This window comes from Schizophyllum commune (assembly GCF_000143185.2).
Source record: "Schizophyllum commune H4-8 unplaced genomic scaffold SCHCOscaffold_10, whole genome shotgun sequence".
NCBI lineage: Eukaryota > Fungi > Basidiomycota > Agaricomycetes > Agaricales > Schizophyllaceae > Schizophyllum > Schizophyllum commune.
Genome location: NW_026089547.1, coordinates 1,127,201 through 1,141,253, shown reverse-complemented (window position 1 = coordinate 1,141,253; position 14,053 = coordinate 1,127,201). Strand labels below are relative to the sequence as shown.

The following is a 14,053-nucleotide window of genomic DNA, read 5'->3' as shown; positions in this document are numbered from 1 at the left end:
CCCATTTGGGTGAAAATGAGCTGGACACAAAAGACAAGGAGGGGTTGCACGGTGCACTGTCATTCCTTCCTCTGGAGTACCCTATTACTGTAGTAAGAGATCAAAAGTCCTGTGATACCAGTGGGGAGTGTGTAGTGCATTGTACGATCCATACTAGTATGTACTTCGAGTCGCGAAGTGCAAAGAAAATAAAGATAAAGTAAAATAAGTAAATGATAGCGATGCGGGGTCGGACTGGTCTATATGACACAGCTGATATACAACAGTATGTACGAGCTCACAAAGTGGGTGCGGCAGATGTAGCACAAGGGATAGCCGAGAGAGCGATAGATGCAGTGCGCGAGTGCCGAAACGGGAAGAGTAGAGCTCTTAGGCTATGCAGCGGGAGGAGCGAATAGGAGGAGGGAGAGAGCGAAATAATGTAGATGAATATCCTTGCGTCCTGCGACCTGCGCGAAGACGTGGAAGAGCGTCCGCTCCCTTAAGTGGGAGACTTGTGGAGGCCTATATTATATTCGTGGAGCTTAGGGCCTTGAGCAGGATGACCTCTTGGACTGGAAAGCAGCGTAAGCCCACGATTCCCCCTCCGATGAGAACAAGCCACTTACTTTGCGTAATTATTGCAGCCGTCGCACGCGTATCCTGCAGCATATCAGCATGCGCACTTGTAAGGTCGTCAAGAAACTCACGATAGCACAAATGAGATGGGGATGGACGACGCGTTTCTTGGGAGAATGTTGTACATGTAGACCCTTGAACACCTCGAGAAGATCTGGGGTGGCAATCAGCGCCGAGGTGTTAGAACAAGCGACACGAATACGTACACTTTGCAATATGCTTGGCTTCGTTTGGCCGCTGCCTATACGAGGTCACGAAATCTACGAACTTGACGCCGGCCTTGATCTTGCTCTCCAAGATGTCCAGCTTATTGAGGAATAGTATGAACTCAACGTTCTCGAGCAGTCGGTTGCTACACAATTGGCGCCATAGCTCGAGCGTATCCGCCTGAAGGGTTGCGTGAGATCCCTTGAGAAAGCAAGATCGGCATTTGTGGCAGCTTACCAGCCGGTTGACGCTGCTGTCCTCCACAAGGAACTGATCGAACGCCGATATCGGGGCCATAAAGGTCACGACGTGGACTGCGCTCGTCGTCAGTTGATGTTCCACTATGTCGGTCGATGAACGTTACCATCGTCAAAGTACTGCGCCCAGACAGCCCGCTGACTTCTGCTGCCCCCAACATCGTATATCGTCCAGACTTTGCCGTTCTCGAAGGCTATACAAGCGTCAGTGGTGGCGTCGGGTGGTATACAATGGGACTCACCGGTCTCCAGGACGATATGATGCTCTTCAGGCCCGACGGTGTGTACTCGCGCCCGGACGACATCATCTGTAGGTTTTGTAAGGTACTAGCGCGAAACACGAACTCCGACAATCCGCACCGGGCGTTGGTCTATAGTCAGCTGCAGCTATTCGTTCAACATCGTCGAGGAAGCTGAGAAAGTACGAGATCAGCGGGAAAGTATGCGGAGCGACTGAATGGGCACGCACAAGCCAGGCTCCCCGCGGAGTCCTATCTTCCTATCCTCCATGATGCGCTGCACTTTGGGGTGCTGCCAGAACGCAATGATATCCGAGGCACAGGCCGCGAGGATATGCCGATTCTGCTCGTCCTCGACGACCTCGGGCGGGCGTGGCGCGCTTTCGGACTGCCGCCGGAAGCGCATGAGACCGCGCCAGCCCTGCCCAGAGCGCACGTAGACCTCGGGCGCGCGGGGCGGTGCTAATGAGCCGTTGTTCACCGTGCCATCCTCGGCGTGCGACGCGATGGCGGCGTGGTCGGGCCCGCTGATGTACTTCGTCCAGCTCTCCTCAACGCGCTTGAGGGGGCTGAGCTTGATGCACAATCGGCGGACCTCGTCGTTGCTAGAGCCAGATTCCTTGGACCCACTGGACGACGGCCGCAGGGACTCGTCCGAGCTGACGATGCCTACGGCGAAGTTGACGTGACGGACGAGGTTTAGATGGATGATAGGGCGCCAGGCCTCAGACTACGGGTGATTATGGGTATGCGCGCCACAGCGATATGAAGGGGTCGCGCACCTCGGCAGTGAACGCGTTAGGCGCGAAGTGAAGCTGGAAGTTCTTGAGCATCGTCGACTTGCCCGATTCCGCCTGCCCTGAGAGATCGTCAGCAGTCAGGTCGTGCTGCGATGCAGGGCACGCACCTAGAAGCAAGATCTTCACGGAAGACTTCTTTCGAGCATCGCGTTCAGCGCGCAGCTGCGAGTCGATTGCATCGCTCGTGCGCTTGGCCTGTTCCTCCTGCTCGAGGCGCGCCAATCGCTCGCCCTCCGTCTCGTTGGGCGGGACGGTGGACGGGGGCCATACCGCGTTCGTGTTTCGTCTGACGCCGGGCATGAACAAGCGTGAGGAAGACCTGTCGTCGCGTGCACGGGAAGCGTCGAGGAAGTCGTGTGGTGGTGGTCGAGGACAAGCCGAGCGATATGATAGGTCGTCAGAAGCAGCGAGAAGTGAGACGTCAAATGCGAAATCCGCGCCCGGAAAATGAAGAACCGAAGTGAAAGGCAACGCCACGGGCAACGCGCCGCCTCGCGGTTTGCAACCGCATCATGTCTTTGATAAAGTGCCGCTGCGCATGGCACGCTAGGCACTTGACGATGACATCGTCCGCTGCTCGAGGCTGAGGGCACAGATCAAATCGCTGCCCCGCGGAGAAGGAGGGACCGCTCCGAGCACGTTTGTTGATTCTTCGACTGACATTCTCACCCCCTGTCCATTCTTCTGTCCCGGGGATAGCCACGCAGCGATCGGAGTCCTGGACAGCTACTGAATACAGTTTATTGCTCACAAGTGCTCCGGTAATGGTGCCAAAATTGCCGGGACCCCCGCCGAAAGATCGATATCTGCTAGTCGATGGTCTACAAATCGGCCAACTTGGGACAAGCGCCGGTGCCTCCTCCGCCATCGTCCGCCCTCTATCCAGGCAACGTGGAAAGTTCTCAGTGGTTATCCCGACAGTCCGGACGGAAAAACTCCTCGAGATGCCATCGATATGATCGTCCTCTGCGATCCGGCGTCAGCGGCGGAAGATTCTACGCCATCGTGTCCTGTGGCGCAGGAAGTTCCAGAGCAAGAGGATCGGGTTGCACGGCTTTGGAGATGTATACATACCAGCTGTAGAGAGAGAGAGAGAGAGCGCTGCGTACACTTTCGTTGACCGAAGGGACCAAGTCAGCTCGTGACTCGACGACCTGCGGTCTAAGGCTGACATTGGCTAGGACAGTCTGTGAGACTTCATTCATGGATGTAGGGTCCGCATATGATTTTCGCGTCCTTGACTAGAAGTTCCATTGCAGCCGACTGCCCAGCCCTCAGTGAAACTCGGCGGGCTCTGTTGCTGTCTTACATGTCATCTCATTCTAAATGCACGCTATCTACAACCCTGCATCGTACATCTAGACTCACGTAGGCAATTCTTGGCTTCCTTGAGCTCTAAGGCTCCTGGAGTCGATCTCACGAGGCGGATACGATGGTGCGGCAATCTCCGAAGTTCAACATCACCACGTGACTCTCGCTTCCGAAGTCAGGGCTCAGAATTGGACTCTGGAGTCAGGCTCTCCTCCCTGGTGCATCCAGCAATTACCCACAAAGATTGGTTCGCGTCCGGGTAGCATAAAGAGACGTCGAAGATATTCATGTATTCGGAGATCTTACAACCGAACGAGTAATATGACAGAAACAACGTCTAAAAGCAGGTCAGAAATCTGCGCAGCGTATACGGTAGGCGAAGTAGTACAAGGAGCTCGATATAGTACATTAGACATACAAGTAAACAGAGGAAAGGGAGGGCATAGAGATAGGTTAGCCATAAAAGACACATACGGCTCTTTACTTACGAGCCTATACCATGAGTCCATAACGTGTATCAAACGACCAGACAACTAGCTAGTCCTCGATGGGCCCCAGCCCAAAGGTTCCGTGCTCCGTGCGCATATGCCCATAGATCCCGTCTCCCCCAGGGAACGTCTCCATGCACTGCCAGCAGATGTGCGTCTGGCACTGCGTGCACGTAACATGGAAACACCCCTCGTCGCGCTCGATCGGCACCTTGCACCCCGGGCAGCGCTTCACCCCGTGCGCCTTCATCCACTCGTCGAACTCGGCCGCGCCGTCGTCTGCGTTGCACCGCAGGCCGCCGTGGTACTCCGAGTGGCAGCTCGAGCAGATGCGCAGCAAGCACGCCGGGCACTGGAGCGCGGTGCCCTTGCCGACGGTGCGGTAGACCTGCTTGCAGTCCGGCGTCGGGCAGTAGTGAAACTCGTCGGGGCGCGCGTTGACGTGCGCGGTGAAGGCGGCCTGGACGAGGCGGTCGAGCTCGAATTGGTTGAGAACGGCGCGGGCGTTGTAGTGCGTGATGCCCTCGGTGCAGCGACCGCCGTCGCCTAGGCAGGACAGCGGGAAGAGCTTGTTCTCCGCAGAGGACATGAGGAAGCCGTGCATGCACTCGCGACAGTAATTGTGCCCGCAGCGCAGTGTAACGGGGTTCGTCGCCTCGACAAAGCACACGGGGCAGACGCGAGGGTCGGAGGACACCGACGTATAGCGCCGCTGCTTCGCGCGACGGACAGCCATCAGCGCCTCGTTGTAGACCGTCTCGCCGCCACGGATGACGAGCGCACGCTTGTCCATGTCCAGCATGACGCCACCGTCGCCAAAGCGTGCGCGCAGCGCAACGACGTCGGGGTCGAGATACAGACCTATGGCATCGCCGGCGAGCGGTATAGCCCGAAGTTGCTGGCTCGTCAACGACCTGATCTTCGCCCTCAGCCTGCCGAAGGCTTCCCGCCGCTCCACCTGTGGCCCAGACACGCGGATTTCATGTCGACGGACATCCGTTATGACGCTGACGCCTGGCAGACTGGCCTCCAAGTCCCGGATATACGCGTGACCCTGCGGGAAGGTGAAGAATGGGTGCCAAATGACTTTGTCGTGGTCACGGAGAACTTGACCTCGGAGGATACGTTCCAATTCCGTCCGCAAGTCAACGACGTCCTGGAGCTGATGTGCCTTCATGCGTACTTGCGTCGTAGATCCGTTATCCTTGGATACGAAAGCCATGTCCACCCCGCGCTCGCGGGCGAAGGTGACCAGTCTGTTGATGGGGTAGCGCTGCTTGGCGTACAAAGTCGTTTCGACGTCGTACAAGACACTGAACGTTTGTCGTGCATGGATGCGTGTGTAACCGACGCAAGCGGGTTTCCGACCGTCGAGGGCCACGCAGGCCGCTTTCGCTTCCGCTGTAGATGAGTACGTAACCCAGGCAGTGGCGACGCCGTTGACATAGGGTGGCGGCTGAAGTGCAAATCTGGTAACCCCGCCATTACGCGCGAAGTAGCGCTCGAGTCCCGACGTAACCTCCTCCAAAGACGACTTGTAGTTCGGCCGCTCCCACATGTGATCGATGACCTTGCCCAACGAGCGTATCTCATCGGTCTTGACATTCACAGGCAGACCTACGAATTTGACAGTGTTGATGCCGACAGCAGGGACGCCCTTGTGGTGCTCGGCGGAGGGGATGTGGTCGCGGACGCCTTGCGAGGCGGTGACGATACCGATCTCCGCCTGCACCAGGTTCTCGTATCCTGCGTAGATGACCTTCGTCGGGAGCTCGAAGTCGACGCGGACGGTCGAGTCGTTGACGGTCAGCTTCCTCGAATCACCCTTCGACACCGGCTTCCGAACATGCGCCTTCGCACCGAAGATGTCCTTGCCGTCCAATGCCGTGCTCGCCGCCGTAGCGTCGGCCGCATGCGCATAGCGCACGAAGACAATGCCTTTGGATTTCCGGGACACGTCGAGGACGCGCCCGTACGTGCCCAGCAAGTGCGAGAGGTTCTTGAGGGGTACGTTGTCTGGCACATTGTCGATGAGGATCGTCGGCGACTCGAAGCCAGTGATGATCTCGTCGACTTGAAAGCCCGGGAGCAGCTTGACGGACATGTACTCTTCGATGGTGTACTTCATGGATGGCACGTGCCTCGGTGCCTGCTGTTATCGCGAAGTTCAGCATAACTCTGAAAGTTTATCAACAGACGTACGTCGGGGATAGCCGCCGGCTCTTGGGTACGTGCTTGGGAAGATAGGGGAGGCAGTTCTACAACTGGGTCGTCTAGACGTGCATTCGTTTCGAAGTGCAGGACAACACGTGGTGGAACGCGCGCCTATGACTAGTGAGCTTGAAAGTGCAATAAACGACCTAGCTACTCACCGGCTGCGCCATGTTCTGCGCGGGCTCAGTCGCCTTGGGCGTGACAACCTCTGCAACAGGGATTTCCGTCGAGGCAACGCCATCGAGAGGATCATCCACGGGTCCGTGCCTGTATTTACAAGGGGACTTCCAACATCTCCCTCGACACCAATCGCGACAGATCTCGGTCACAGGCGCTCCCCCCGCGGTCCCTTTGGTGGAAGGCGTCTTCTTCTTCTTACACCTATAACCGCCATTACACTCTTTGCGCAAGCATTTGCTACACTGGCCCGTCTCGGTCGTCGATGGTTTCTTCCCTCGCGCGACAGCTGCCGAGGTGGACGGCGCCGAAACCTTTTCCGGCGCAAGAGACGATGTGCTAGACGACGCTTGCGAGAGTGCGGAGAAAAACTGCGTAAAGTCAGTCGACGTAAATATACTGAAGGAGATGCACTAACCGATTTACTGCCGTCAGACGACTGGCCGGTATCGAACCACGAAGTGTCGCTGTCCCCGTTCCACGGATGGGCGTTGGAGGGACCCTCGTCGTCAGACAAAGCTCGAGAAGATATCGAGGAAGCGGGAGATGCCGCACGAGGGATATCCGCCGGGGCTGGTACAGAGAGCGTGGCACGCTGAGGTAAACGAACCGAGGGCTCGGGTATTGAAGAAATTTGGAGTGGGTCTGCGGGAAGACTACTTGAGGTCGCGCGCTCGGAAGGCAGGGGTATTGGAGCGGCCTTAGACGCATGAGTGAGAACGATGGCAAGTAGAAATAGTCAATGCGCACCTCTGCGCCGCTTGTAGATGGCGCTTCGACAGGAGCGGGGGTCTGCAGGAACAAATGAGTACCTAGCAAGCCAGCCCCTGGGTACACTTCGACGTACATGACGTGGGATATCTGAGTCTCTAGGGTGAATCCGACTGCAGTGGTCCCCAAAAGTGCATCGACCCGCCAAGAAATGGTTACAAATGAGGCGTTCCTATGTATGTGGCGTGAGCAGCGAATTAAGTTATCCAGGAGGCGGCGTACATTAATCCCCAGGGCAGGATGGCTGGATGCGTGCACAAATCGGCAGTAATCGCCATACCCGCATTTGCCTTCCAAGAAATAACGACAATCTTGGTCGACCTTCGAACAATGTATTCGAGGACAACGCCGGCCGTTCTCACAAATCCGAAAGATGAATTTGCGACACACTTCAGGAGTGCGAGCCTGTGTAGGATATATCTTGCCTATGCATTTGTAGGGACGTCGTTCTGGCCTCGCAGGACGTGGAAGTTCGCTCTGGCCAAGTCCAAAAGGTCTCCCGATCGAGACATTGACCTATGGTAGATGTGTCAGTCAATTAGCAGAATATGTACTTTTCAAGAAAGGGTGTGGAGTACAGACATTGCAATTCTCGGCGCTGCGTGGGCAATAGGGAGGCAAGAGGCGTGACGATGACTAAGTGGCACGCCTCGAGCGCACCAAGCATAGCGTTCGAAGGTGTCCCAAGACGTATACGCACAGATTGAGGGCCATGGACAGAGTCCACGACGAAGTAGCGCTCGCGTGGGTGCGAGGGTATTGCTGACACAGGCTTCGGTGGCAACGGCTGAACCAACCGTGGAGATGCCTAAGCATCGTCAATACCTCCCCGTTCATCATACAAAAGGTCGTCACCTGAAGAGACCCCTCCTCGAGGCGAGGATTCGCGTTGCCGAGTAGTCCCGGTGCTGTTGCGGACATGCTGCGGCGGCACAAATGTGGCGTGCAGCGTGAAGGGGCGGCGAGCTGAGAGTCTCGAGTGTAGCCCAGCAGATAGTGAATAAGCCTCAGAGGTCAACAGAGAGCAGACTGAAGCGCCGGAGCGTGGTGGTAAGAGCAGAGTAACGATCCTAGTACCTGATGGCGAGAGCGAACATGAAGCCTCGAGTCAACGGTTCGGATTCCCACGTTGCATCATCACAATCACGGGCACACGCTTATCTAATCGACGGCAAACTCCGAGAAGAGCTAAAGGGCGTCAGTGTGACTCAAGTTGAACTTCTAGCGCTGTTTGTGCCGCTCTCGAAGCCCCGGCGAAGGTTCATTGGATCGCCGAAACAATCTCCGAAGGCTCATGACCTCCCCAAGAAACAGCGACGTTGAAATCCAAGCAGGAAAATCATATTGACATGAGGATCGCGAGTAACATCCGCAACAGTAGTAATGACGATGAAGGTCAAAGGGTTCTCGCTGAACTATGTCTAGCGTGTGCAAACGCTTCTATGAGGGTAGTTAGCGCTTGATAACACCGACTACTGCAGGTCATGAAACGCCGCATGAACCAATGGAACTCTGGATAATATGGGTACAGGTGCAGAGCGGCGCACAGTCCATGACGGACTGGCAGATCATCGCGCGACCATGATGAATAGAAACATGCGTCGACGGAGTGATTGGCTTGCACGATCAAATGAACGTGCTACGAGTCAACCGCAAGGAGCAGGTAAATGAACTCACGACTGCGTCCACTCCACCAGCGTTGTCTGCTCGATCAAGTACGGTGACGTTGGCACCAAGGTGTGGATGAGGCGGGTTGCGGTGTACGTGCCAACGGGTGTCGGGTGGCAGGGAGCCTCGGTCGCCTCGATGTCGGGGTTGCTCGAGGGAGTGGGCACCTGCGCGATGTGAATTTCCGATTGTTCTGCGATAAAAGAAGATGAGAGCGCTACTCACAGCGACAGTCAGGCCAACGAAGGCAAGGAGCGCGATGAACAACTGCATGTCGACTGACTAAAGTATAGGAGGTCAAGCGTGCAACGTCGTCTTCACCGCACCCGGCTCTGCATCTCCTACCTTTATACCCTATCGAAGACTGCTCCCAGGACCTGACGTGATGGACTCGGGTGGGCACTAGCTTCCTGCTCGATACAACAGAATGGCCGACATGCTACGGCGGAACTGCCGGCCCCTGTATCGAGGTCGCCTGCGAGGCAGATGCGCATCGAAATGACGGATGTGTGCTTCGAAGTGACCGTCATGCTCGGCCAGGTCCTTGTTGTATCACGCTACGTCCCTGATCCCATCTATTTCGTCACCCACGTCTGCTGGCGAGGGCGGATCCCGTGCAACCGCACCGCGGCCTGCCAACACGCGGCACGGGCTATCAACACGCAGGTTTGATGTTAGCGGCGTCCACGAGACTGACAGCAGCGGCGTCGTCAGCGTGCTGAGGCGGTCTCGTCAGCGTACAGGGACGTGTGGCATACAAAGAAGGGCTTACCAGTGACATCGCAGGCTTGTCTGGATCAAGTGCTGGGAACTAGCACATAAGCCTCGCCTGTTCTTCGCGTGGAAGCTGACGAAGAAAGACGTTCTTGGAAGGGTAGATCATGTCGAAGGGTCGGCGAAAGGGGCCTTCCGTGCGCGTGGATGGTATGGTTGACGCGATGATACGGACAATGCCAGGAAGATAGTCGGAAGGCTGTATAAGGAAGAGATAGGTCCAGGGCTTTGAGAAGGGGACGCGTGGTCAGAGGGTCCTCGAAGAACGACAGAACAAGCAAAGGTACATCTATTTTCCTGCCAACGTGAACGGCGTAGGCACAAACATCAGTCACGACACGGCGTCATATAACAGCCCCGCTCTGCAATATTTCCCTCACGCTTGCGTGGGACAGACGTTCGCCCTGAGATTTGGTGGTCAGCAAGGAAGGAACAGAACACTTGGCCGGTGACAGATGGCAAGGCGACGAAGCCCCAAAGAAAAAGCGACGAGGGCCCAAGAGCAAGACAAACAATAGACTCACGAGTCCGTTAAGGTCATCACCGAATATGTGGGGGTCGTGAATGTGAACGTGTACACGCTGGCTGTGGGCGAGCATGCGCCGGTGACGGTGTTGGCGGGTTCCTAAGAAGGGGTGAGTGAGCGCATATGTAGAGGCAGAAAATACAAGGGGAAAATGTGGGGTATCCGTTCAAAGGGGGAAGGAGCAAAGGGTGAAGAAAAATGGCAAAGGAAGAAACTTACGGCGACGGCGAGCGCAGCGATGGCGAGAAGAGCAGCGAAGAAACGCATGGCTTGAAGATGGCTTGTGGAGTTTGGGACTGGGTTGGAGGGTTCCAAGTCGTCGCTCTTATGCTTGGAAGCCTTATCTTCTTTTGGAGGACCGACGAGGAAAGCCAGCACTCGGTGATTCTGAAAGGCGTTCTCGCATGCGTAGCAGACGCAGTTCGTAGGTGTTGGTTCGGGTCAGAGAACTCAAACTTCATAAACGGCTTTCCGGAGAGTACAAAGTAGGCAAGTACCATCAACAAGCGGTGTAGTTTGGCAAGGCGCGCGTTCGAGGTCGACGGTGTTCATCGAAGAAGCAAGGCCGCTTTATCCGATATTCAAAGCGTGAGGGGAAGCGCGCGCTCCACAGCTGTCGCAGACGTAGGGACATAGAGGCTCAGTCGGAGACACCCAGTTGGAGACAGTCCGGTCTGATATCGGTCATGATGAGCGCAGGGAACAAAGACGGCGCCGGCCTCCACGTCGGGTAATCCGGCCCGGCATCACATCCGGCACTCGGCCCGCTCCCACCCATCGATCACACCGCGGCGATGACGACGCGTAGACTCCTTGCGCGATGTCTTCTTCCTCCTCATCCTCTCGTGTGATACTGCCCATCGTCACCGCGCAACCCTCCTTCCCCGACGTCGTGCGCGAGGTTGACGATGGGATCATCCCGAGCGAGCAGATATGGGTGTCGTGCTATAGGTGCGTACCGGTTCAGCTCAGTTCATAGTACACTCCGGTCCAGTCTGATAGCACACTCTTCCTCTTGTGCGACGTCCGTCCTCTTGCGCGAATATGCTGACACGCAAAGCGATAGGCGAGGACCACCCGACTCGAATGGCGCTGCAAACAAGCCGACGTCGGTGCATGCGAAGATCGACGTGACGCTGGATGCGAGGGATAGGAACCTTGTGTTGTTCAATACGGTGGAAGGGGATGTGAAGCTGGAGAAGGGACTTAATGGGGTGAGTACACAGATGGGCTAAGGTGGGGGCAAGGGAAACTGACGAGGTCGGCAGACGTATATGTCGGGGTGCCCATCCCTGAATATCCCTCCTACGACCTTGACTCTTGCAAGTCAGGAGTATGTGGATCCGGAGCGTGCTGATTTGCAGAAGGTATGTCTATACGTCCACTGCAAGGTGCACGAGGCTAAGATGGATCCTGTAGCCGCATCGAATAACTGCTCTCGCTGTCGCTCCGGATGGGAGTACCTTCGCGTCTGGCTTTCTCGATGGATCTATCCATCTCTATCCCATCACCAACGAAGGGTATGCCTCTTCCCTTATCACTCCACAACCTACCTGACATATACTCCCCAGCTTGAACCGGCCCCTTACCGAACCCCCTTTCAAACCCTACGCCGAAGGGATTAAGACCGTCCCTGCCAAATCAATCTCTCGCGCCCATCTCAGCACCGTCACCACCCTCTCCTACTTTGCCTCCTCCCGCGCCATCCTCTCCGGCGGCATCGACTTCACCCTTCAGGTCCATCCCTCGCCAGTCCCTACCGAACTCGGGCGCCTAACACCTACGCGCACGCTCAAGGGGCACTCGCGTACTGTCACCGGTGCGCATCCCATCAGCGCGACCGGCGCGGTGTCGGTCAGTGCGGATGGGACGGTGAGGCAGTGGGATGTCGAGGAGGGCGAGCAGGTTGGGATGCATATCGCTGCAACGGGTGTGGCGGCGCTTGCGGGGGAGATTATGAGGACTCGCCCGTCAGAAGCGCTCATGGCGCTAGCGGACGGTCGCGCACAGCTGATTGATCTGCGCGCCGAACATGGGCAGGGCGGGTTTATCACGCCTCGACCGACGGCGTTTGGCGCGGGGAGCGCCATAGACGCAATCGACAACTTGTTCGCGATCGGCTCGTCGCGCGGAGTGGCTGCTGTGCATGACAGGCGACGTCCGGACGTCGTGCTCTTCGAGTTCGTGCGCAACGAAGGCGAGGGTGCGGCAGTGGGGGCATTGGCTTTCCTGGACACTTCGAGGCTGGCGGTTGCCACGGCTGACGGGCTGCCGTTCATCGTGAACACCACAGACACCGATAGAAACGAACTGAGCGTGGAACGCGAGCTGATAGGGGCGGACTGCGACGCGGTTCGGTGCTTGAGCAGGAGAGGGAATGAGCTATGGGCAGGAGGGGACGATGGTGTGGTGAGGCGATATGTTGTTTGAAGCTGCGTCCTGAAATCAATGTATCTATACTCACTTTGTCCATGTACTGGTAGGGATTGTGCATATGCTACACGTCAAGCTACACCTAACTCAGGGAGCCTGGCGAACTGAAACTCAGTCATTGGGTCCTGTCCGGCGGATGCCGTCTTTTGGACATGACACGTGATCGCGAAGTATGCTTCGCGGTTGGCGCCGGCGGCGTCACGACACGTTTCATGCTCTCATCCTTCACGTCACGACGACAGCTTAGACGTGGACGCGCGTCCGCTCCTTCCGCCCCTTTTCCCGCACCATCATCATGAGGGGAACCATGCGCTCGTCCGTCGTCGCTCTCATTCTTCCCTTCATCGTTGACGCGCGGTTCTGGCCTGGACGACGCGTCGATACCCAGGGACAGCAATGTGAGTTGCAATCCGTACGTATCAAGCGTTTTCACATCTAACCAGACCCCTAAAGTGCGCTCAAGCGCGTATACAGGCGCCTCCGATGCAGAGATCGCGCTCGTAAGCACATATCAAGGTATGCACGGCTTCATATTGCGCATATATGCGCTTCATCGTATTTGCGACTGACCTCTTCTTCCATTATAGGAGCCCTCGACGCATATGCGCGACGCCCCGACTGCTTCAAGGACTCGGCCGCCCTCATTAACGCGCGCTGCGAAGAGCTAGACTCGAGGGAGGATGAGCGCGTGAGGGGCGAGTCGCACTATCTCAGCAATGAATCTGGTGCTGACTTCGACCAGCCGCAATCTCCATGACACTCTGCGAACTCGCTACTGCGAAGCATTATACGCCGCCTCTCGAATGTGCGCCCTTTGTCCCCGGAACGGACGGCCTCACGTCAGATGGGGCGGCGGGTGAATGCGTGAAGTCTATACAGTCTCTGTAGTTCCATTGCTCATGCTGACCACTCTCACCAGTGCTCTGTCTCGCAGCGCACAATACTGGTCGAGCTACTCTGGATACCTGCGCGAGATACGTGTGTTGTCCTCGCTCCCTGATTTGCATATCGGAGCTAATGCAAGTTGTATGCAGCGCAACTCTGCTTCGCGTACCGGCGGTGGCATGATATTGGTGAGTCTTTCTTCTCTTCTTCATCAAGCTTGAGCTTCGTTGCTAACCCGGCGTTTGCAGACACCGCGAAGGAGATATACCGCAACGCGACGCTGCGGGAGCTCGATGTCCTCAAAACTATGGACGTGCGCGGAGCGCAGCAGGCGCAAGCGTTAGCGCAGCTCAATGGGCAACTCGAGGTCAGTCGCGGTCGCCGGCATATATCATACCCTTCCCTTACCGAATGAAAGGGCATGCGTACGGCGCTGAGCGACCTTGACACGCTAGCCGAGGGCTTACAGCAGCTTCCTCAAATATGGGAGCGACAGATGGGGCAGGTGAGTGGCAGGGTCGAGTGGGGCGACAGCAATTGCTGATGATATTCTCCTTCACGAAGGTCCTTCAAGACTTGCAACGTGATTTAGAGGACATGCAACAACGTCAAGATGCACGGCTCGTTGAGTGGACAAGGCAGGTACGGAGCGAGCAGCCTCTTCAGGGAGACCTGACTGACGAGA

General features: G+C 56.6%; 5 protein-coding genes across 5 annotated transcripts; 2 read left to right on the top strand and 3 right to left on the bottom strand.

Annotated features, from left to right (window-relative positions):
* Window positions 1-40: 40 nt before the first annotated feature.
* Window positions 41-2,724, bottom strand: SCHCODRAFT_02637020 (G-alpha-domain-containing protein). Its single transcript, XM_003028917.3, has 11 exons — window positions 2,229-2,724; window positions 2,104-2,180; window positions 1,552-2,051; window positions 1,443-1,495; window positions 1,325-1,390; window positions 1,190-1,276; window positions 1,063-1,139; window positions 825-1,005; window positions 690-772; window positions 609-642; window positions 41-554 (listed from the first exon to the last, which is right to left on the bottom strand). Exons 1-11 carry the CDS (start codon window positions 2,419-2,421, stop codon window positions 505-507), a joined length of 1,401 nt encoding a protein of 466 aa, XP_003028963.1. The 5' UTR covers window positions 2,422-2,724; the 3' UTR covers window positions 41-504.
* A 1,245-nt stretch (window positions 2,725-3,969) lies between these two features.
* Window positions 3,970-7,360, bottom strand: SCHCODRAFT_01102021 (uncharacterized protein; the record flags this gene model as incomplete). The annotated part of the gene is made up of 7 exons (XM_003028918.2): window positions 3,970-6,072; window positions 6,123-6,245; window positions 6,293-6,682; window positions 6,730-6,967; window positions 7,062-7,103; window positions 7,159-7,254; window positions 7,305-7,360. 7 exons carry the CDS (start codon window positions 7,358-7,360, stop codon window positions 3,970-3,972), a joined length of 3,048 nt encoding a protein of 1,015 aa, XP_003028964.1.
* A 1,395-nt stretch (window positions 7,361-8,755) lies between these two features.
* Window positions 8,756-10,317, bottom strand: SCHCODRAFT_02671129 (uncharacterized protein; the record flags this gene model as incomplete). The annotated part of the gene is made up of 5 exons (XM_003028919.2): window positions 8,756-8,917; window positions 8,976-9,032; window positions 9,342-9,402; window positions 10,049-10,149; window positions 10,270-10,317. The coding sequence occupies 5 exons, from the start codon at window positions 10,315-10,317 to the stop codon at window positions 8,756-8,758; spliced, it is 429 nt and encodes a 142-aa protein (XP_003028965.1).
* Window positions 10,318-10,857: 540 nt separating this feature from the next.
* On the top strand, window positions 10,858-12,564 carry SCHCODRAFT_02636997 (WD40 repeat-like protein). The gene is made up of 5 exons (XM_050345946.1): window positions 10,858-11,001; window positions 11,117-11,264; window positions 11,319-11,417; window positions 11,470-11,570; window positions 11,622-12,564. Exons 1-5 carry the CDS (start codon window positions 10,871-10,873, stop codon window positions 12,478-12,480), a joined length of 1,338 nt encoding a protein of 445 aa, XP_050198533.1. The 5' UTR covers window positions 10,858-10,870; the 3' UTR covers window positions 12,481-12,564.
* Window positions 12,565-12,790: 226 nt separating this feature from the next.
* Window positions 12,791-14,000, top strand: SCHCODRAFT_085873 (uncharacterized protein; the record flags this gene model as incomplete). Its single annotated transcript, XM_003028611.2, is given in 10 exon segments — window positions 12,791-12,881; window positions 12,937-12,999; window positions 13,071-13,178; window positions 13,226-13,352; window positions 13,403-13,461; window positions 13,518-13,556; window positions 13,617-13,735; window positions 13,787-13,873; window positions 13,921-13,927; window positions 13,942-14,000. 10 exon segments carry the CDS (start codon window positions 12,791-12,793, stop codon window positions 13,953-13,955), a joined length of 714 nt encoding a protein of 237 aa, XP_003028657.1. The 3' UTR covers window positions 13,956-14,000.
* Window positions 14,001-14,053: the final 53 nt, after the last annotated feature.